The 22,747-nt window shown below is 45.1% G+C and overlaps 1 protein-coding gene across 1 annotated transcript; it reads left to right on the forward strand.

Annotated features, from left to right (window-relative positions):
• The first annotated feature begins 1,811 nt into the window (after positions 1-1,811).
• Positions 1,812-17,608, forward strand: PLA2G12A (phospholipase A2 group XIIA). Its single transcript, XM_084756367.1, has 4 exons — positions 1,812-2,132; positions 12,425-12,501; positions 14,236-14,401; positions 16,684-17,608. The coding sequence occupies exons 1-4, from the start codon at positions 1,916-1,918 to the stop codon at positions 16,800-16,802; spliced, it is 579 nt and encodes a 192-aa protein (XP_084612493.1). The 5' UTR covers positions 1,812-1,915; the 3' UTR covers positions 16,803-17,608.
• The last annotated feature ends 5,139 nt before the right edge of the window (positions 17,609-22,747 follow it).

Raw genomic sequence — 22,747 nt, forward strand, 5'->3', positions numbered from 1 at the left:
TTGTCAGAGTGCTTTCTCACAGCAACAGGAAAGAAAACTACGGAAAGGAAGAGCCTTGCAGCTGGAAGCACCAGCCAGACACAGGATGGAGCAGCTCAGTGTCCCTGGTGCACCAGACACTTCAGAGACAAGGACAAGCTAGGTGTGACCACGTGCCCAAGAGATAAACCACTGAAGAATTCTAGAAAGTCTAAACGGGAGGCAAGGAGGAAGATGGGAGTGTGGAGGGTGGAGGGCTGAAATGAGAAACGGAAGACAGGAGAATCCTAGACTAGTCCGTGGGAAATTGAAGAAGGTAGAAGCCAAGTTGGGGAAGAGGGGGGTGCTGACTTTAGATAGGTTAAGGAGAAAAAACACAGGATCTGGGGACAAAGCAGATGGCAGGGTACCAGGGACAGGGATCTGAGTCTACAGCAATTGTGAGATGTTTCTCTTAACTATGAGGTGACTGATGTGGTCATGGATGGCAGACTAAAAAGAATAGTTAGGAACTGAATCAGGTTTAGCCAGTGGGATTATTTTGGATTTGTGGTGTCAGTGAGAATGCACAGTGTGCAAGAGCAGGGGAAAAAAAAGGTGCCAACAAACCTGACACTTGAGGATACAAGAGAGAGAGAGAGAGAGAGAGAGAGAGAGAGAGAGAGAGAGAGAGAGAGAGAGAGAGAGAGAGAAAGAGAGAGAGAGAGAGAGAGAGAGAGAGAGAGAGAGAGAGAGAGAACGAGTGAACCCCGTCCTCGGAGCACAGGCTACTACTGTTCACCAAGATGTAAATGTGTAAAGAAATGGAAAAGGGGGAGGACTCAGAGGCAAGACTTGGTAGCCTGTGTAGGAGGGTAGTGTGTTCAAGGCAAGCTGGAGGACAGCCTGGGCTACAAGCCAAGACCCTGGCTCAGAAAAATAAATAAAAAGGGCTTTGGGCTTTAACTGAGGGGCTGGTCCCACGTAACCTTACTGTATTTGTCCTGATTTGGAAGACATATTCCTGGCCCAGGACAATTTTTCTGGTAGAACTAAATGAGTCACGCTTTGCTTTAAAATTCTGGTGGTAAAATTGAGTAAGACCTCAGAGATCTCCGGTGTCTCCGCCTCCCTCCCTTCTATCTAATCTGTGGTTATCAGTTCACTCCGTATTTGGAATTTTAGGGAGGGGTAACTGTGAACTTTCCCTTCCTTAAAATTAGACCCAGGCACTGGAGGAGGTGCTCTGGCTCACTGAGGAAGGGGTCCATCCTCTAGACCCTCAGGTGCGATAAACGCCGCTGCGGTGCTAGGATTGCAGCAGGTCATGAGGTCCCCACAGGGACCCAGGAGGCAAATCCTGGCTTCTGTAGGGTGCGAGGCTGCTCCTGCAGTCCTGTGTTCAAGCAAACCCCTACACTGAATATCTGACCACATCCAGACTGCTGAGCCCAAGTCAGGCTGGGATCGGTACACGAGAGCTTTAAAAACCAAACCAGAAAACCCTCACTCCGAGCCCCATGGTGGAATTTGAAGCCAGCCTGATTTACAGAGTTCCAGGACAGCCAACGCTACACAGAGAAAGCCTGTCTTGAAAACAAAAAAGCAAAACAAAACAAAACAAAACTTACTACGGTGCCGAACCAAAACAATGCATAGGTCTAGGGCATAGGCGCTTTTTATAACTTTACAAAGGCAGGACCGAAAGATACCGTACTGATCCGAGGACCACGAAGGTGAGGAAGTCTCTGCCTCACTCTCCAGGCTCCCACACTCCCGCGCAGGCGCACTGTGCAGGACGCGCCGCCCCTTAGAGAGCGGCGCGCGCGCCCGCGCCCGCGCCGGCCCGCCTTTCGGCGCAGCGCTGTGACGGGGCGCGAGCCCGTGAGCTCGGAGGAGGCCGGGGCCTGAGCGGGAGCGCGCGCCGCAGCCCAGCCCTGCCGCCCCGGCGGTGCAGATGGTGGCTCCGCGGCTGGCGCCCGTCCTGGGCCCCGCGCTCCTTCTCCTGCTCCTGTTGGCCACGGCGCGCGGCCAGGAACAGGATCAGACCACCGACTGGAGGGCTACCCTCAAGACCATCCGCAACGGCATCCACAAGATCGACACGTACCTCAACGCCGCGCTAGACCTGCTGGGCGGCGAGGACGGGCTCTGCCTCTACAAGTGCAGCGACGGTGAGAGTTGGGGGGGCCGTGGTCGGGGGGGCCGAGAGAGGGACAGGATGGGGCAGGGAAATGGAGGGACAAGTGTGGGGCAGGTGGATGGCGGGACAGGTACGGTGCAGGGGCTTGGAGGTGCTGGGGTGGGAGGTTGTGGGGACAAGTACAGGGAAGGGGGATGGAGGGACACGTGAGGGACAGGAGGATGGGGGGAACAGGTGCCAGGCAGACCTTGACTGCGTCCTCGGGTGTGGAAAGAATGAGCGCGGCGCTGGGAGCGTGCTGTCCTTGGGATTGAGCAAACTGGGAACAAACGTGAGAGGTCACCTGAGTGCGGGCTCTGCCCTCTTTTGCTTCTGAGTTCCTCGCCCTTGCTCCCAGCAGTTGCACAAAGTTGCCTAAGAACTTACTGATGTATGAATCCTGGTAGTGGAACGAAACTGACTGGAAACTGACCGATTTTAGTGCTCGGGGACACACGCACACACATACACACACATCCTCTGCCATTGAGTCAGCTAGACGTACAAAGCCAAAGGAGAATTTTCAAGCCATCAGTTGATAAATTAAATGGTGTTTCGTTTGTTTTCCAGCAAAGCTAAGTAAGATAAATGGTGGCTTTTGTATAGATTTCTGGTGTACTTTATTGAAAGAGTTCCACCAACTTCTAGAAGACAATTGATTGTCGTTTTGTTTTTGATTTTTGAGACAAGGTCTCAGGTGGCATACATGCATACTTGGTATGTAGCAGAGGCTGGCTTTGAACTCTTGTCCCTCCTGTGGCAGCCTTGCAGGTCCTTGGATGACAGATGCAAGCCACTTTGCCCTCCATGTAGTTTTCTTTCCTTGGATATCAGCGCCCCCCTCTTCCTTATCCTAACAGTATTGCAGTTTTTCCACATACTCCTTTCATTGTTTTAAAACTTGCTGTTTGAATCTGAGACTTGCTTAATGCAGTGTGGATGGTAATAAAATCAGCACCTAAGACAGTGATTTCTGTGCTTTATCCCCCCCCCCCGAAGTTTTTTTAGCAAATGTTTTTGTTTGTTTTGTGGAGGTGTGGCTTCTGATTAGCGATTCAAAAACGTTAGGATAGAATTTATAAAATGACGTTTCTTCTGAGATTAGCCAAGGCCACCAGCTAAAAATAACAGGGAAACCCATGACTCTAGTGAGAAAGCTTGATTGCAGAGCTGGTGAACTTAATAAAAACCTCTATCCTGTAAAACTGCGTGGTGCCACCTGCAGCTTCTGAGTCTACAGATGGCTTCTGCCTTTATGTTAATATAAAGAACGTCCCATCACTTCTAACAGTCACCTTTGCTTCTATGATCTATGCCTAAAAATTTCTACCAGTGTGCACCAAGAAGACTTATTTTCTTCTTGTACAACATTTCGTTTCTGTAAACTGTATTAGGGAGACTTCGTGGGTCACGAGGACTAAAATATAACTTAGTTCCTGATCATTATGTAAATACTAGTTGATGACACGTCAGTGCTTGAAAGACTAGGGACCCATCAGCGACAGATAAAATCCCTGTCCCTGGAACTTGTGATGTCAGAGGAGCAGCCAGTGACTAGTCAAGAGAGCTGCCTTGTCACTGTCTGCAAGTCAGCTGGGCGCTCCTGCCTTGATATCAATAAACATTCTCAATGGTGAAGACTGTCACAGTGGTGCTGGGGAGGGCTGGGAACCCTCCCCCCTCATATGGGATGTCCCAGGACAGAAGAAGATCTCAGAATTGGAAAGTAATAGGAGTGCTCTGTCGTGATTAGGGAAAGAGCACTCCAGGCCGGAGGGAAACAGGGAGTATGCAGTTCTCTAGGGCACAGGATCACAGGAAAGCCAGTCAGTGTGGCTCTTGAGGGGTCCCCGCCTGTGGCAGTGAAACTATGCAGCTGTTATTTACAGAGACAAGGATGACTCTGAGGTGCAGTCTTCATAAACAGCCATGAGTCTGGGCTATAGAGCCGATTACATTGAGATAGTCTCAGACCAGTGCTATTCCTGGGAAAGGGTTGCATTAAACTTCCCTTTTGCTTGTTGTCATTTTCTACAAGCCTCACAAAATTTGCCACCCAGCTCTTCGGTAAGCAAGAACTGCTGAACGCAATGTGTGTGTGCACTTCCATATAACTTCCCTCCCCTAAGAGCTTGGTGTTCTAGAGACTTGTACTTCTTCATTTTTGGTCATCTTCCTTCAGATGGGAAAAAAAAGCTTTTGAGAGAGTAATGTGGACTTTTATGGGAACAGATTTTTATATTTTCCCTCTTTCTCTCTCTCTCTCTCTCTCTCTCTCTCTCTCTCTCTCTCTCTCCTCTCTCCTCTCTCTCTCCCCTCTCTCTTTCTCTCTCTCCTCTCTCTCTCCCTCCTCTCTCTCCTCTCTCTCCCCTCCTCTCCCTCCCTCTCTCTCTTTCTCTCTCTCTCTCTCTCTCTCCCCTTTCTCCCCCCATCTCTCCCCTCCCCTCTCTCTCTCTCTCTCTCTCTCTCCCTCTCCTCTCTCCTGTCTCTTTCTCTCTCCTCTCTCCCTCCTCTCTCTCTTTCTCTCCTCTCTCTCTCCCCTCCTCTCTCTCTCTCTCTCTCTCTTTCTCTCTCTCTCTCTTTCTGTGACTCTCTACTCCCATAAGATAGTGTCTCTCTCTGAAAGTGAAGCTCACAAATATGACTCTGATCTGCCTGTCTCTGCTGCCCCTCAATGTTGGAGTTATAAGCACATGCTTGTCTACCAGCTATTTACCTGGGTGCTGGGGATTTGAACTCAGGTCAATGTCGAATAACAATCACCATTACCCACCTGAGCCAGCTTCCCAGCCCATAGCTTTTTTTCTCCCTGACCTCAAAGGAAATTAAGGGAGAAAAGTTTTTCATTTCTATTGAAAAGTAGAGGAAAAACAGCTTCTAAAGTTAGAATTTTGAATAAGTTGTTCGTTCCTCTAGTGATGTAGATGCTAGCAGGGGCATCTGCTGTTCTGAGACGTAGGCGTCACTGGAGGCCGGGGAGGCAGAATGGTGCAAGGCTGCTGTATCCAGACAAATGGTGGCAGGAATTATGTCTTAAATTGGCAGGAGTCTGAGATATACTTTGAAGGAAGAACCTAAAGGATTTGTTGATGGCTGGCAGTAATTTAATTAAGGCTGTAAAAGTAAGTTTATTCTCCTGGCTCAGTTGTTGTCTGCGAGGCTTATTGCCTCCTCCTACTAACGTGGGCCCCGTCCCGGAAGCTTCTAGCCTCCGAACAATCTAACCTAGGCTTAGAATGTTTTCAGCCTCTGAGACTTACTGCTTTATGAGCTCACCCTTACTACTACTTTCTGAGCTCTGGACTGGCTGGTTCAACTCAGCTGTTCTGGCTCAAACTCTTCTCTCAGCTGACATATTTAATCCGGCTTCTCTCTCAGCCTGGAATTGGCTCTGCTTGGCCCTAAACTAACTCAGCAATCTGCTTTAATCTTCTGGCTTCTTCTCGTTTTCTTCCCTGAGTTCTTCACCTGAGTTCTCTCCCTGCCATCCATCTATTACTGTCCTGGTTTTAAAAAACAAACAAACAAAAACAAAAAACTGCCTCCTCTCTGTAAAACTGCCTCTTAAGTAGCTTCCCTTTCCTCTCTCTTCTCCTGAGGGTTGGGCGTATCTTGTTCTGTCAAATCTTCTCTGATTTGTCACCTTTTCTGCCACTCAACTAGACATCACTTTCAGACATGGGTGCTTCCTTCTACAAACTAACTTTATTTTGGTTTGGGATTAAAGGCATGTATCGTTGTGCCTGGATCTAAGCTTTTCTTTACAGGATACTTGCTCTGTACTAGGCCGGCCTTGAATTCACATCTGTTTGCCTCTGTCTCCTGGATTAAAGGTGTGTTTGTATTCCAGCTGGATGACGCAGACCTAGAAGGTCTTTGGATGTGATCTCGTGCCAGAACAGCCAGTGCTCTGGATTTCCTCTGCGAAGGCTGAGAAAGATAGCAGAGGTGACTGAGAAAGATAGCAGTATAGTGTGAGTGTGTAAAGGGAGAGGCTGGCCCAGGAGCAGGCGGTGCACTCCTGTTTATAGGGTGGAGGTGGGATGTGGGCACAGACGTTAGGTGAGTGAGTTCTGATTGACCACTTTTCAGTGAAGAACGAATGAAGCCATTGACGTCTAGAAATCCTAAGAGTGAAGATGTTGTGAGATCTGAGGAAAATAAGAAAGGAAAGGCCTAGAGCAGTGATTCTCAACCTGTGGGTCTCGACCCACCCCAGGGGGTGGGGGAGGGGGGGCGGTGCGGTGTTGCATGTCAGATACCCTGTGTATCAGATGTTTACATTATGATTTATAACAGTAGCAACAAAGATAATTTCATAGTTAGGGGTCACCACAACGTGAGGATCACAGCATTAGGAAGGTCGAGAACCACTGGTCTAAGGGGAAAAAGTTATTCTCGGAGCCAAGCGGAGATGAAAGGCTTAAGTCTCAAGTGATGCGGGCCGGAAGTCAGCACTGTATGCCCTCCGTACACAGTAGTAAGGTCTTTGTGTGACGCAGTTGCTGTCCTCCAAGATTCGCACCCGCTTCATTTCCTTCCTGGAGAAATGAGTGAGTCTGTTTGAGAGTATATATAACAGAGTTGGAAAAAATAATGTCCGGGGTGGGGGAGGGGTGGGGGGGGTGGGGGGGGGGAAGAAAGAATGGTAATTAGTATCTCACTCCCTGCAGACACTTAGGTTTGACTGTCTAGGGAGATGAGAAAACAGTAAGAAGCCACCTCTTACGTCACTGGTTCTCAGCCTTCCTAGTGCTGCCACCCTCGTGTTGTGCTGACCCCAAACACAGAATGACTTTTGTTGCTGCTTCGTAACTGTAATTTTGCTATTGTTATGAATCCTAACGTGTGCAGGATGGACTTAGGTGACCCCTGTGAAGGGTCACTTGAGCCCTTAAAGGGGTCGCAACCTACGGGTTGAAAACTGCTGACTTATGTCAAAAAGTACAATTGATGAGTAGCTTCCCCATGCGGCTGTACCCCTGGATTTAGTTTGTCCTTAGCTCTTCCTCCTGTTTCCTTCTTTTATTTTCCTATATCTGCTTATGAAATTTGGGCAATCGCAGTCCAGTACATAACGATGATGCTGGGGTTGGACTTCAGTGTGGTTTCCTCTACTGATGAGCTCCTGCTTGCTTTTTAAAAGTTGGTAACGGTCAAAATATTAAAAGCTTTAATGTTCAGCGTCTCTTAACACCACTTACAACAATATTTTAAGTAGCATTAGTACATAACTTGGCATCTGAATCAGCTAAATTTTTACTTCATGTGTGACTGTTTTGCCTGCGTGCATGTATGTTCACCACATGTATGTAGGGCACTCAGGGAGCAGAAGAGGCCACTAGCCCTGGAGCTGGGGTTACAGACTACTCTGAGCCTCTCTATGGGTGCCAGGAACAAAACCTGGGTTCTTTGCAAGAGAGACAAGTGTGCTTAACTGCTGAGCCAACTCTCCAGGCCTCGTAAATCAATTCAACTTTTTAATAAACAGCTTTATGTATAATTTGTTCTAAGTATTTGTTTTAAATTTAATCATATTTATTGTGTGTGTGTCCGTGTATTTAACTTTATTCGAGTAGGGACAGAGAGAGAGAGAGATGGGGAGCATGCACATATGAACATTCTATGAACACATGTGTAGGTCAGAGGGTGGATTTACTCTTTTTTTAGTATAATCATGAATTATATTTTTTTATTAATTATTCATTTTACATCCTGGTCATAGCCCTTTCCCTCTCCATGTTTCTGAAGCTGGACATGAAAACCTAGAGATTCAGCTACATTTCGTCAGCATCTAGAATTTTCCTAAGGTTTTCTTCTTAATAATTTTTCTCAGCTCTTCTGTCTCATGCTTACTAATAACACTTATTAATGATCTAAGTAAAAAAGTTCTATAAAAGATTCATTTAATTCCCCCTGTTTTCCCCAGGGAACTACAATTAGTTTTATTCTTATTCACACCAGCTTTTGTGACGTCATCCCAGCTCTAGCTTTCCATGACAGGCCTATAACAAACAGTAAGGAATATTAAGTACAAGCAAAAGATGTGTAATACATTTCCACCAAGGGCAACAAAGTGTTGTCATAGGGCGTCTTCAGGATGCTTGGCATCGCCAAGCCAGCCTTGAAATGAAATTTCAGTATACAGGTGAACTCAGTTGTTGCAACGAAGAAGTCACCTCTAATGTTTGTGGTAGGCTTGTCTGTTCATTCTGTGGAAAAAGAACACTTCAAGTTTGGCAGAGTATTTCTTACTTTTCTCTCTAGTAATTTCTTGGGCATCCATTGCATGCTAGGCATCTTCTGGGAAAGGAAGACAAAACCTGTTCTCATAGAAACTGTTATGCTAACTTAGCTCATGAACATTGGAATGAAAAGCAACCAGCCTTGGTGTCCACAGTGGTTACAGAAGGGAAGATAGCTTTAGATGGGGCGAGCTGTTTGAGAGAAATGGCATCAGTTGTTCTAAAGAAACCCCAAACTAGCCAAACACGCGTGCGCGTGCACGTGCCCCTCAGTCCCCAGCCTTCCCCTCACTAGGCTGTCTGCTGGCTCGTGTGCAGCAGGTATGAATCTTTATAACTCAGGGTTGTCACCTTCCTCCGCAGGAAGCACTTACATCTGTACCTCCTCATTCTGCCCCTGAGCTTCCCTGCCGTCCTTGCTCCCCACCCACTCCCCTGCTCCTCCAGAGTGGGCCTGTTTTCTTGGTGTTTCTTTCTCACTCCATTTGCTTGGGAGCATTCTCTTGCTCAACGGTAATTATCTCTTCTGAAGAAAGTGTCCACATGTGTTAGTGGCATGCTTACACTCCTGTGTCTACCACCACAGTCATTAAGGTGTCAAGAAGCATTTCCACAGATTGGGATGAAGGAAAATTAACTAAGGGACAAAGAGAAGGAAAGAGTGAAGAATTATTGCATGACTAGGAAAGCAAATGCATTCCTAGTTCTAAAAGAAAAGAAAAAAGACAGTTAAGAGGCTGCTAGAAGCGCACATACCTTCGAATTTCTTGCTCACATCAGCTGTCTGAGGGTGGTGATGTTTAGGTAGGAACTGTGCCAAAAGTCTGTAGACTTGTAGGTGGCAAGGAATGCACATGCAGCTGAGCAAGTAGGAACATAGGGCAAGCTGTCACTTTCAAATCCGAACCCCAGCCTTTCCCGTCAGCTTCCTGACAGTTGTTTAGGTGATGTGCTTCTGAATTTAAAACAGTTGTTAACCTGAAAAGATATATATATATATTAATTACATGCCCTCTTTCCACATTTCAACACACACTGTAGTGTATTTGTAGTGTTTTTTTTAAAAGATCATCAATAGTCTGCCTCAGTGATTCCTGTACATATGCCTAGAGCAGTGGGTCTCAACCTCTCTAATGCTCTGACCCTTTACTACAGTTCCTCATGTTGTGGTGAACCCCAAACCGTAAAATGTTTTCATTGCTACTTCATAACTGCTACATTTATGAACTGTAATGTAAATATCTGATTGCAGGATATCTGCTCTGTGACCCCTATGAAAAGGTCATTCAACCCCAAAGGGGTCTCGACCCACAGGTTGAGAACTGCTGCTCTGAGTGTTTGTAAGCATTTAAAGCCAAGAGAAAGTTTTGCACTCGTGTTTAAGGGACTGCAGAGTGGTTCCCAAGAACACTTTGCCAATTTAGCCTTTTTTCCTGCTATGGTTTGAGTATGGCTTGTTCCCTCCAAAACTGAAATGTCATCTCTTTTTAAAATTTTCAGTAATAAGAGGTGAAATCCTTAAGAGATGCAGAGGACTCTGCCCTCCTGAATTGATCAGTCCCAGTCTACTTCATGGATCAATGGGGTTATCTTGTGACCGAGTGTGTAGTAAAAGCGTATTTGGCTGGTTTGTCCCACTCTGGTTTCTAGTCATGTGATGCTTGGCTCTTTTCAGAGGATGAAGTCAGCAAGACCATAGCCAGATGCAACTCCAGGACTTTGGACCTGAAGTGTGAGCCAAAATAAATCTTTTAAAAACTTACCTCGGGTCTTGTGATAGATATTAGGGCAGGAAATAGCCTGGGCTGGAGGTATAGCCCAGTGTTAGGACACTGGCCTCACATTCGCAAGGCCCTGAGTTCAGTCAATCCCCAGCACCACAAGAAAGAAAAGGAAGTGAACTAAGGCATCTGCCTTCTAAGCAGAGCCTGAACATAGATGGAGTTTCTCATGACAGTCTGTGGGAACGGTGAACTAGCTAACAAGTCACTTAAGTAAAGTCACAGCTGGCTGAGCGGTCTCCCAAGGGGCTGGGTTAGTAACATCGTAGAGGGGACTCACCTATAACAAGGTGCTGCTCGCTTCAGTCCACACTGATATTTGTGGCTCAAGTGTGTGTGACTCCAGATAATGCCACACAAATAGCTCTGGATGCAAAGCTTACTAGACAATGGTAGACCATAAAGTAAAACCAACAGAACAGAAGTCAACAATCCTGTAGCAGGTCTAAAAAGTTACAGAAATGCTAAAATGCTACAAGTAGGTGTTTATTTATTTATGGTTTAGTTTTGTTTTTTAGACAGGGTCTCTCTATGGAGCCCTGCCTGTCCTGGAACTCACTATGTAGACCAGGCTGGCCTTGAACTCAGAGAAACCCACCTGCCACTGCCTCCTGAGTGCTGAGATTAAAGGCCTGCACCACCATGCCCAGCTTGGAGTAGAAGTTATACTCCAAGTTATAATAGCTCAATTTTAGGAAGTACTTTTTAAAATTGCTAGCATGTGATAGTTTAGCCCTGAGATACAGCTTCTATAAGCTGTATTAAGATGAATATCCTATCACCTCAAAAGGGCCCGTCATATATATTTTACAGTTATTATTTATTTATTCATGTGTGTATGAGGTATGATGTATGTTATGCATATTCCACAGTGTGCATGTGGAAGTCAAGAGGACAACTCGTGGCAATCTGTTCTCTATCATGTGGGTTGTGGGGGGATTGAACTCGGGGAGTTAAGCTTGATAGCACATACATCCTCAGCTAACCATCTTGATGGCCCCTGGCTGCCACATTTTAAAGCAAATGTGTAACAAGCTAGAAGTGGTCCATCTTCTGAGGCCAGTAAATGAAGGCCCAGAGACTTTAAAATACTGAAGAGTAAACAACAGTAGTGTTTATTAATTTATAACAAGTATTGTTTACGTCATAGGGATTAGCCTTCTAAGTCTGCCCAATGTTCATTGATTTAACCATTTGTCAACAGCATTCATTGAGAATGTAACTATATGCAAAAAAACTATGCTAGGCCCGGGGCACGTACAATAGTAGAAGAAGTAGGCAGATTAATGACATGGTGTGCTATGGATCATACAAGTCAAAAGTGTCTCCAGGAAAAGCCTCGCTGAAATGTGAATGTCAGTCTGCTTGGACGGCTATAAGAAAATGGCATAAACTGGGTGAGTTATGAACAGACTTTCTTAGCTGCATTCATGGAACAGTTTGCTGCAAGGAATAGAGCCAGATGTATGGTCCTACAGTGCCCTATAGTATACTAAAATTATTAGATTGCCATTGTATACCCTCACCTTTCTTAGATTAGGCTTTAACTAAACACCTGCTAGTTGATGGTCATTGAGCTTTTTGTGGAATGGAACATTTGCTGAGTAAGAAGATGCAGTGTAGCTGGGCACAGTGGTGCACGCCTGTGATCCCAGCACTCTGGGCAGCAGAGGCAGGTGGATCTCTGTGAGTTCAAGACCAGCCTGGTCTACAAAGTAAGTCAAGGACAGCTAGGGCTACACAGATAAACCCTGTCTCAGAAAGAAAAAGGAGGAGGAGGAGGAGGAGGAGGAGCAGGAGGAGGAGGAGGAGGAGGAGGAGGAGGAAGAAGAAGAAGAAGAAGAAGAAGAAGAAGAAGAAGAAGAAGAAGAAGAAGAAGAAGAAGAACCAGTACATGCCTAACAGGTTGATCTTTCATACATGTGATGCAGTGGCGTGTGCACCTTTGAAATCTCTAGTGGTCCAGGATAAGCTTTTGCGTGTTTTTACAGTGTGTGCTTATAAATAGTAACTACCTTCATGAATGCTGCACATTTGTGTATGTATGTGCACATTTGCATATGACCTGCATTCTAAAATTAATTCCATGATCAGGCTTTCTAATACTTATCAAAATAAATACATCACTATTTATGTTTTGTCCAGCTAAATATTAAACATCTCCAGGGCTAGTTAAGCACATTGTATATCTTTACAAATATTTGTTTTATTTCTTTCATATTTTAAACTAAGTGTGACATCATTTCTATTTTATATAGGATCAAGGCCTGTTCCACGCTATGGATATAAACCGTCCCCACCAAATGGATGCGGCTCTCCATTGTTTGGTGTTCATGTAAATACTTTTTTTTCCCCCTTTGATAAGATTTTTTACTCTTAGTCTAATGTTTTTAGTAATACATGACTTAAGTGTGTCCTCAGGCTCACAAATAACCTTGTTTATTGTAATGATTTTGTTTATTATTGTTTTCTGATAAAACATTTAAGAACTAAACAATACTAGTGGTCTTAAAATGATGACTTATTTTTTTATCTTGTATAAATGTCACATAAATGATATTTCTAATTACCACAAACATACTTAAATTTTTAAATGCAAAGTAATACTGCTTAGGGAAGAAAAAAGTAGATGAGGTATGTTTTCTATATAAAACAAGGGCCAAGTGAAGGTGGCAGTGTAGTTATTGTAGCAATTGTTATTAGGTAGACTTGACAGGCTAGTAGCCATAGGTAGAGGGGATATTTATGAAAACAGCTGCTATCCACAGAGGTTGTGTAAGTTAATTAAAATAACTAACGGTAGATTGTAGATACAAAGTAATGGTATCTCTAAAATGGAAAATTACTTAAAGTTAGAAAACAAACAAAATACCATTTGAATTATAGGTGCTTAAGAGTTTGTCAACATTTCACAGAAAGGACATTTATTTGGAGGAAGGGATCCACAAAGTGCTTTGAAATATCCCAAGATCATAATTGTTTAGGCCCTAGAGAAATTTTTTTAATTTAATTAATTTATTCAGATTACATCTCAATTGTTATCCCATCACTTGTATCCTCCCATTCCTCCCTCCTGCTTTCACCCTATTCCCCTCCCCTATGTCTGTGACTGAGGGGGATCTCCTCCCCCATTATATGGTCACAGCCTCTCAAGTCTCTTCTTGGTAGCCTGCTTATTCTTTCTCTGAGGCCATCAGGCCTCCCCACCAAGGGGAAGTGGTCAAATATGGGGCACCAGAGTTCATGTCAGAATCAGTCCCCACTCTCCACTCAGCTGTGGAGAATGTCCTGTTGATTGGCTAAATCTGAGTAGGGGTTCGATGTTTACTGCTTGTATTGTCCTTGGTTGGTGCAGTAGTTTGAGCAGAACCCCACGGCTCTTAAGCTTGTTATTTTTAAAGTTGTGCTTTGGGTACTAAAGAGATCTCTCAGTGGGTGAGCGTGCATCTGTGCAGGTATGAGCACTTGAGTTGGAATTCTCGCATAGCCACAGACAAGCCAGGCATGGCCACTTGTACCTGTCACCCTAGTGTTGGGGGATGGAGACAGGTGGATCCCTGGGAGCTCTCTAGATAATCAGTGCAGCCAAAACAGTGCTCTCCAGACTCAGAGAGAGACTGTGTCAGGGCAGCGAGGCACATAGCAGTAGAGAAGACATCCTCCCCAGTAGCCCTCCCATGGCCACTGTTGCACGCATGCATGCACATATACACGCGCGCGCGCACAGACACACACACACACACACAAATGAATAAAGTACGAAAGGAAGTTCGTTAGTTGTGCACTGTGATTTGGATAGCTAAAAGTTGTAATAGTTACTAACTGTTCACTCTAGCAAGCAAAATAGAGGAGTGTGTTGTGGCTGCAACAGTTACACGGCTGGGAATTAATTGGTCAGGGGAGTGGGGAGGCTATCACAAGGAAGCATTTGTAGGCAGATGTGGGTTTGGGGGTTGTCTGCAGCGGCCACTTACTTCTACAAAGTTCACTTGAATGTTCTATGAAGTGCACTGACACGCTGGGAGCTTTGCATCACCCTGACACTAATCCATGCCAATGCATCTTGCAGCTGAACATTGGCATCCCTTCCCTGACAAAGTGCTGCAACCACCACGACAGGTGCTACGAGACCTGTGGGAAAAGCAAAAACGACTGTGACGAGGCCTTCCAGGACTGCCTCGCCAGGATCTGCCGAGGTGTCCAGAAGACGCTCGGGCTCACGGAGAACATTCAGGGTAAGGATGGGCGTGGCGGCCGGGATGCCCGCAGTCTTTCATGTTGCATGTGAGCACGCGTTGAGAATAGAAGCACACGAACAGAGCTCCCACAGCTTCATTGGCTGGTATGGAACAGCCTCCTCAGTGGCCCGGAGTGTGTGAGGGGCCTGCTGACCATTTTGTAATCTGAAACTGTATACAGCCACCAAAGCAACGTGCTGAGAAACCCTGGAGGAGTGTCTGAGGCAGAGAAGGGAAGAGTCCCATCTACCTTGTTGTATATAGATCTAACCATTCAGGAACTAATGTTGTGGCCTTGAAGCAAGGTGCCCTAGGCCATTTGGTTTGCCGTAGTACAATGTAATAGACCGAGGCTGGTTATAGACAACAGAAATGTATTTCTCAGTTCAAGAGACTGGGGCTACAAGGTGAAGGCACAAGCAGCCATCACCTAGCAAGGCCCCTTTTCTTGCCTTATAGACCACACCTTCCAGTTGTATCATGAGACATGGGGAAGGGGACTAGGCAGCTCTCTGGGCTTCCCCTGTGTTTGCCCGCATGTCTGTTGTGATGCACTACTGGAGATTCCACTGAGTGTCTTGAAGCTAGGTAAGCCGTCTACTGTCTGAGAGTTAGAGTGTTTTTTTTTTTAAATAAAGATTTATTTTATTATTATGTGTAAAGTGCTATGCCTTCATGTACACCTACAGGCCAGAAGAAGGCATCAGATCACATTACAGATGGTTGTGAGCCACCATGTGGTTGCTGGGAATTGAACTCAGGACCTCTGGAGGAGCAGTCAGTGCCCTTAACCTCTGAGCCATCTCTCCAGCCCCTAGAGTGTTTTTAATGTGACTTAGCGCATTCATGAGGGTAGTACTCCAATGACATCATCACTTCCCAGAGTCTTTACTACCCGAACTCCTTTACCTTGGAAGTTAAAGACTTCAACAGATAACTTAGAGGAACATAGACATCTAAACAGACCGACAATTGTAGCACCAGTGAATTTTAGAGTGTAGTGTGGCTGTTAGGTTGGCTCGTGTGCCTCTGTGCATATACATGTGCACACACATGTGCGAGTGTGTGCTTTTCTGAGCACTGAGTCTCTATGTCTTGACAGTAGATGCTGGGAGCTTTGCATCCCAGTGTTTGGCCAGTTATGAGACACAACAGTAAGGAATAGATATTGTTAAAGTAAGCCTTCCTCCATGACTGAAGCAGACAGCAGCAGAGATACGTGGGCATGAGCAAGAATGAGCGTTTAACTGGCAGCTTAGCAAAACAGTAGTAATACTCTCCAAAGTGCAGCCTGCAGTTCCCTCAAGGCTTTACTCTGTCGGAGAGTGACTTTCCTTGTTTGTAACAGGCCTTATATCTGATCAGAAAGTAATCGGTTGAACCCATAACAACTGTAACATGGGCACATCTTGCATGGCATATTGATGGCATCAACACAAAAGGCCATACCCAAGGGGAAGAGTTGGGGACATACTTCCCCTGCAAGCTGTCACCTTCCAGCATTACAAATGTTAGCCATCAGGGAAGAAGCCTCTGTATTGCTCTCAGACTGATGCCATCAGTTCCTGTCACCCTAGCGATAGGAACTGACTGTCCAGTTAGTGACAAAAGCAGTGGCAGCAGAAGTGACTCCATCCAGGTTAACTTGGGGAGCCAGTAAATGTTTTGGTGCAACTTACAGGGACAGGGACATGGATGACTGCTGTAAAGCATCTGTCCTACTGAAGGTCCCACCCTAGAGTAGGGATGACTCGTGAGAGCTGAGTGCTGGAGCCTCCAGTCAGTCTTGGATTAAGCTGAACAAAATGTAAGGCACTCTTCAGTATGAGCATTTATAAGGCTTTTCTTCTATAAAGCAAAGAATGCACTATGCACTAAGTCAGAAGACAAGTGGCAAAGAGAAAGGCAGGAAGGAAAACTAACATTTTTATGCCTTTTCCTTAAAATATTGTGACAGATAATGTATTCATGTTTTCATGTGATGCTCACAAAACACTCAAAGTGCTAGACAGGATCCCTGTATCTTTCAGGTAAGAGTAAGTTGATAACCTTTTTTTATAGTTTAAATATTAAATGTTTAATACGTATCTCAGAGAAAGGAGACTAAAATGGAATCTGCAAGGTGTGCTGCTGGTGTGAGGGACTGGGATGACTTTGACCTCCTCCATGTTTGAGTAACCACTTCAGGGCGTGGCCTTGTGCTGCCCCTGGTGACCGTGGGGGGAACTGAGTGATGCTTGACACTTGCCCAGCGGTGATGACACATCTTTCCTCTGCAGCATGTGAAACAACGGTGGAGCTCCTGTTTGACAGTGTCATACATTTAGGCTGCAAGCCATACCTGGACAGCCAGCGAGCTGCGTGTTGGTGTCGTTATGAGGAAAAAACAGATCTGTAAAGAAAACACTGCCAGCCGGTGCGCCAGCGAGCGTGGAGGACAATCTTGGCCAAAGAACTGATGCTCTCATAGCCTAAAGCTGCCTTATTGGGTGTGATGGGTCATTTTAAGATCTTACTAGACTGTGCTTTGATTTTAAAACCTCAAGGTGAAAAGGTGGATGCCGGTCAGAGGTAGAGCAAAGAGCATGCTGGGACTGGGAGTACGTGGAGAGGAGAGTGTGCCTGCTTTCGTGGGCTTCATTGCTTTAGTGGCTCCCGCAAGATAAGAGCAAATGCTTGAAGCCTATGTGACTTGTTTTTCAAAGTTGTACTTAACAATAAAACGAGAGAAAATATAAAATTCGTCATAAGGACTTTTCAACCTGATTTTATTTTGAAATATAGTCCAGTCTTCCCTTATAAGTGTTATTTACTTTGAAATTTCAAATATGTATTTATGCCTGGAGGAACTAACTATTATTTCTCTATTTTAATTATACATAACATGTTGTTTCTCTGGAGCCCGCTAAGATAGGAATAAATTGTGTTACTGTTACCAGGCTTCCAAGTGTGCGTCTCTTGTACAGTTGGAGCCACAGGCCAGTGGTTCCAAGGACAACCCAGGACATCTACGCATTGTGATGTAAATGATATTCAGAAACACAGCACTCCTGTTTCACGAAGCAGTTATAACAAATGTCATCTTTTGCTATAATTCTAGGAAAGATGGATTTAATGAGACAACCCAGAGCACTGTATGCTGTTGTGTTTGATGGCTATTTCCTAATTCCTGATCCTTATCCTATACTCTGGAGATTGTTAAAAGATTGACCTTTTCCTAATGGAGTGTTTTTTTTTTTAGATTTATTTATTATTTTACAGTGTTCTCCCCTCATGTGTACCTGCCTGTCACAAGAAGGCACCAGATCTAATTACACATGGTCATGAGCCACCATGTGGTTGCTGGGAATTGAACTCAGGGCCTTTGGAAGAACAGTCAGTGCTCTTAACCTCTGAGCCATCTCTCCAGCCCCCCCCACACAATGGAGGTCTTAATAAAAGTTATTTGTAGGGGATGTAAACATGTTTTTGTTTTGATCCCAACTGTAGGATGTGAAACAGACTTGTGTAAGGGTGTGTGGTGTTTTTCCACTGAAAAGAGACTTGTGAGAGAACAGGTGATGTTTATCCACTGGAAAAGGAACTACCTTTTGCAGGGGCATGGTCTTTGCCAACTGCTAAACATGCTAGTATGGACTTTGAGAGTGTATATGTATGTATGTATGTATGTATGTATGTATGTATGTATGTATGTATATATTCCCCAAACAAAAGGCTTTTGGTCTTGGCTGTTCATCACTGCACTTCAAGACACTCCTAGAGAGAACTGCTCCAGCGAAGACTTCGAGGCTCCAGGTTCCAGCTGCTGCTCCGGGTTCCAGCGGCTGTGGTCGCAGTCACCTTCACTGAATTGCTGGTTTACTGTTTAACTGGTCTATTGAAATCCTGCTGTTACTCCAGTGGAGTTGTTCCAAGGAACTGAATATAAAAAAAAAAGTCTATCTTTCCTGTTTCTACTAACTTCTTTTCTCTCCTATCTAGGGTATGTGGGTTGGAAGGGGGTAGGGGCATAAGCATTAAAGAACCCCCAAATAAAGTAGGTTTGAAAAAGTTCAAAGCCTACAGTTATTCTTAAAAATGTTTTCTTCTTGATTCTCTCTTGAAAGTGTTTTCAAGACTTTAATTGTGGAACCAGAGACAATGGGAAGGCAGAGTTAGCGCTATCTTTTGTGGATGTCTCACCAACACTGAAAATGGACAGGTGTGTAGGCAGATCCCAGGAAGCATTGGCTGTCTCTTAAAATGTATGGATATTGGTAACATTTTAATGGCCTCAGAATGTCTAGCTATACTGGCCATTGGCCGCTGATTTCCCCTATCCCAGACACCAAGCCATGTATATCTTTTGAGTAACACGTAGCCAGAATTATAAGGTAAACAAACTGCTTGGAATGTCAGAAAAGAACACAAAGGTAAAAGTGGTCTCTGTGAGTCATTACAGGTGGCACTGGGCAGAAGGCAAAGCGTCCTGAAGGCAGGGCTGCAGTCTTGGCTCTGAATATGGATTGCTACTTCCAATCAGATCTCTTCTTTCCAAGGTGACATGATGGCAGCCACTCTAATAAGAGATGTGTTCTCCATCAGACAAAGCAAGGGCGTGTGTGCCTTGTGGCCAAGTGAGCAGACCAGGCTCCAGCAAAAATGCACAGGGCCCTTAATTGATATGGGAGGGGAATAAAACAGGCAAAATGCTTTCTATACATACTGTATTGCATTTGTCAAAAGTCTCAGAAATTAGCTGTAATGTATATGTATATATATGCATATATAATATATATATTCAGGTGATGCATAGTGAGGAGTGAAGCAACTCTATAGTTTGCTGGTTTTCTACACTTTCATCCTGCAAAATCAGCCCAGTCCCTAGGTAACAATGCATTAGTATAGCTAATATATAGTAAAAAAGAAAAAAAATAGTAGGTACTTTGCTTTAAAAAAAAAAAAAAGCAATAGGGCTGGATAGATGGCTCAGCAGTTAGGAGCACTCACTGATCTTGCATCAACCCAAGTTCAATTTTCATCATCCACAACCATCTATAACCTCCAGTTCCAGGGGATCCAACTGTTTTGACTTCTGAAGGCACAAGGCATCCAAGTGGGAGGTACACAGACTCTCATAACCATAAAATAGAATTTAAAACGTGTTTTAAATAAAAATTAAAAGTAATAGATACAAATAGTAAGACAGTATCAGTGGATGAAAAAAGAAAAAGGAAGGACAACACGGCTCCTAGTATGGTGGAGAAGGAGGTTTATTGTAGATAAAAGGGAGTGCATAGCCAGAGGCAGGAACAGCTGGGAGAGTCCAGGGTAACCGTGACTCTGAGCCCTGTGGGGAGAGCTGGGAGAGAGAGGAAAGAGCCAGGAGAGGAAAGAATAGGTCAAAGGGCCGGCAACTAGACTGGCTGAGTTGGGAAGGGAGGGGCAGCTGGGGAAGAGCAGCCCAGCCCCTAGGATGGAGAGGTTTTTGGAGGGTGAGGGACAGGTATGCCAGCCATTTTCTGTAATAGGTGGGGACTGAGGGGTGCTGGGAGAACCTGGCAGCCAGGTCTGCTTTGACTTGTTATGTAGGCACCTCAGTTAGCCATTGATCACAGGTTTGAGACGTAACAGTCACTCTTCTCACTTTTGCATGCTAGCTATAGTGATACTGTCCTTAATGATTTGGGATTACATCTTCTTTTCTTTTCTTTCTTAAGTTTTACTTACTTATTTATGTGAATGGGAGTTTTGTTTCCATGGCTGTCTGCACCATGTGCATGCCTGCTGCCTGCAGAGGCCAGAAGAGGGTGGTGTGAGTGGCCATGTGGGAATTGAACCCCAGTTGGGGGGGGGGGAGGGTCCTCTGGCAGAGGATCATCCCATGCTTTTAACCATTGAGTCATTGGATTATTTATATTATATCTGTAACGTCTTCCAAAACCTTGATGACAACTTTACTTCTTTTCCTTGGCTCCCAGGTTTCCCTCTCCATCATGCCAGCTAACTTTTGGCCTCTATTGTACCTGGCCTTATCTTACCAAATAGCTTTGCTTTTTTCTTTTCTTTTCTTTTCTTTTCTTTTCTTTTCTTTTCTTTTTTTTTTTTTTTTTTTTTTTTTTTTTTTTTTTTTTTTTTTTTTTTTTTTGTCCTCTTCCTTCCTTCCAACAACAGGGGCGGGAGCTTGCTAAGGTTCTAGCTAGTGATTGTCTAGCAGGATCGTGTGTCCAAGTCACTGACTGTGGCAAGTGCTTTCTTTAAATGTCTAAAATGATGCATCTGCGAACTTAAAATAAGCTGTTGCAGTTTGGATAGAAAGCACAGGCCACTGTACCTGAGCACTTGGTCGTTGGCTTGTGGTGGTGTTTGTTTGAGCACTATAACTGGAGGAAGGGAGTCACTCCCTGCAGGCCAAGCCTGTAGCACCTTACCCCAGGCCTGCTTCTGGCTCAGTCACTTACTTCCTGACTAGTAGAGGTATAGCCAGATGCCTTCAGCTCACGCGGCCACAGACCGGAATTGCCTCTGCTTCAGTGCCTTCCAGCAAGGATGCAGGGTATCACCCAAACCAGGACCACCATAAACCCATCCTTCATTCCCTTGCTTCTTTTGGGTGCTTTTATCACAGTGATTAGGAAAGTGGCTACTTCTCAGTACTTTATATCTTTAATAATATTTGCATCTGTAATGTCCCCAAACGTCCAGGGGTTGAAAGCTTAGTCATCAGTCCAGGACATTATTAGGGGGCATGGGCTTGAAGAGGATACTAGGGCCACTCTCCCCACCCTGTCCACTTTCTGGAGGCTATGAGGCGAGCAGCCTCCTCTGTCATAGACTCTGCCATGTCGTATGGCTTTGCCTCAGCCCCCCAGAGTGATGGGCCACCCGACTGGACTGTTTTAGTTGGGATTCTATGGCTGTGAAGAGACACCATGACCACAGCAACTCTAATAAACACTCACTTAGGGCTGGCTTACAGCTTCAGAGATGTAGTCCATTCTCCTCATGGCCGCAAGCATGGCCGTGCGCAAGGAGACATGGTGCTAGCAGAGCAGACAGTTCCAAAGCTTGACCCTCAGGAAGCAGAAGGAGACTGTGCAGCACACTGGCTGTAACTTGAGCATGGGCGACTTCAAAGCCCACCCCACAGTGATGCACTTCTTCCAACCACACCTACTCCAAAAAGGCCACACCTCCTCATAGTGCCAGTCCCTATAGGTCAAGCATCCAAACACTGAGTCTGTGGGGGAGGAGGCATTCCTATTCAAATCAGCACATGGACCAAAGCCCCTAAAACTGAGCTTTATTTTGCAAGTATTTTTCCTCTTTCAGGTTGATTTATCTCAGGCATTTGTTATAGGAATAGACCGCTGACCGAAACAAAATGTACTAAATGCCAGATGAATTCTTAGTTCAAAATACTAATTGCAGCTAGATGTGCTATGCACCTTAAACCTCTAGCACCCTGGACACTGAGGCAGGATTGGGGTTTGAGGCCCCATTAAGCTACAAAGGGAGACCCTGTCTCAAAACAAGCAAACAATTAAAATAAAACACCCCAAAATAACCAAGTCCCTTTTATTACCTAGACTATAAAAGTAACAGATGCTGGAGAGATGCCTCAGAAGTTAAATGTGCTTGCTGCTCTTTCAGAGGGCTTGGTCAGGCAGCTCACAGCCACCTGTAACTTCTGCTCTAGGATCCCACACCCTCTTCTGGATTCTGTGGACGCCTGTGCACATGTGCACCGACATGTGGATCTAAGTAAAACAATAGCATGGCAATAGTACAGCAGGTACTTTTCTGTAGTCCTAGGACTTGGGAGGCTGAGGCAGGACAGTCACAAGTGCAAGGCCAGCACAAGGTATATAGGAAGATGCTGTGTCCAAAGGGGAAAAGTAATACCATATTTTGAGATAATAAGGTACCTAGCAAGAAAACCAATCCCTTTTATCTGTTCCTTTCAAATAAGTGGAAGGTCAGCCAGTCAGGGGGTCTTGGATTATGTAGAGAGACAGAGGTTCACTGTCACAACTCAGACAGTTGTGGAGGCCATATCCACAGCACAGGCAGTCCCGGGAGTTGGACAAATCATTCAAACCAGTCAGTTATGAGTACAAATGTTAACCAGCGCAGTGGCGCATGTCTGTGATCCCAGCACTAGAGAGTCAGAGGCAGGCAGATCTCTGTGAGTTCGAGGCCAGCCTGGTCTACAAAGTGAGTCCAGAACAGCCAAGGCTACACAGAGAAACCTTGTCTCGAAAAACAAAACAAAACAAAATGAGAAAGAGAGAGAGAATACAAAATGTTGAAACCCTGAACCTCGCTCTGTGCTAGGTATTGGCAGCTGGGCTGGGGACTGAG

This window comes from Acomys minous, assembly GCF_964271855.1.
Source record: "Acomys minous genome assembly, chromosome: 14".
Taxonomy (NCBI): domain Eukaryota; kingdom Metazoa; phylum Chordata; class Mammalia; order Rodentia; family Muridae; genus Acomys; species Acomys minous.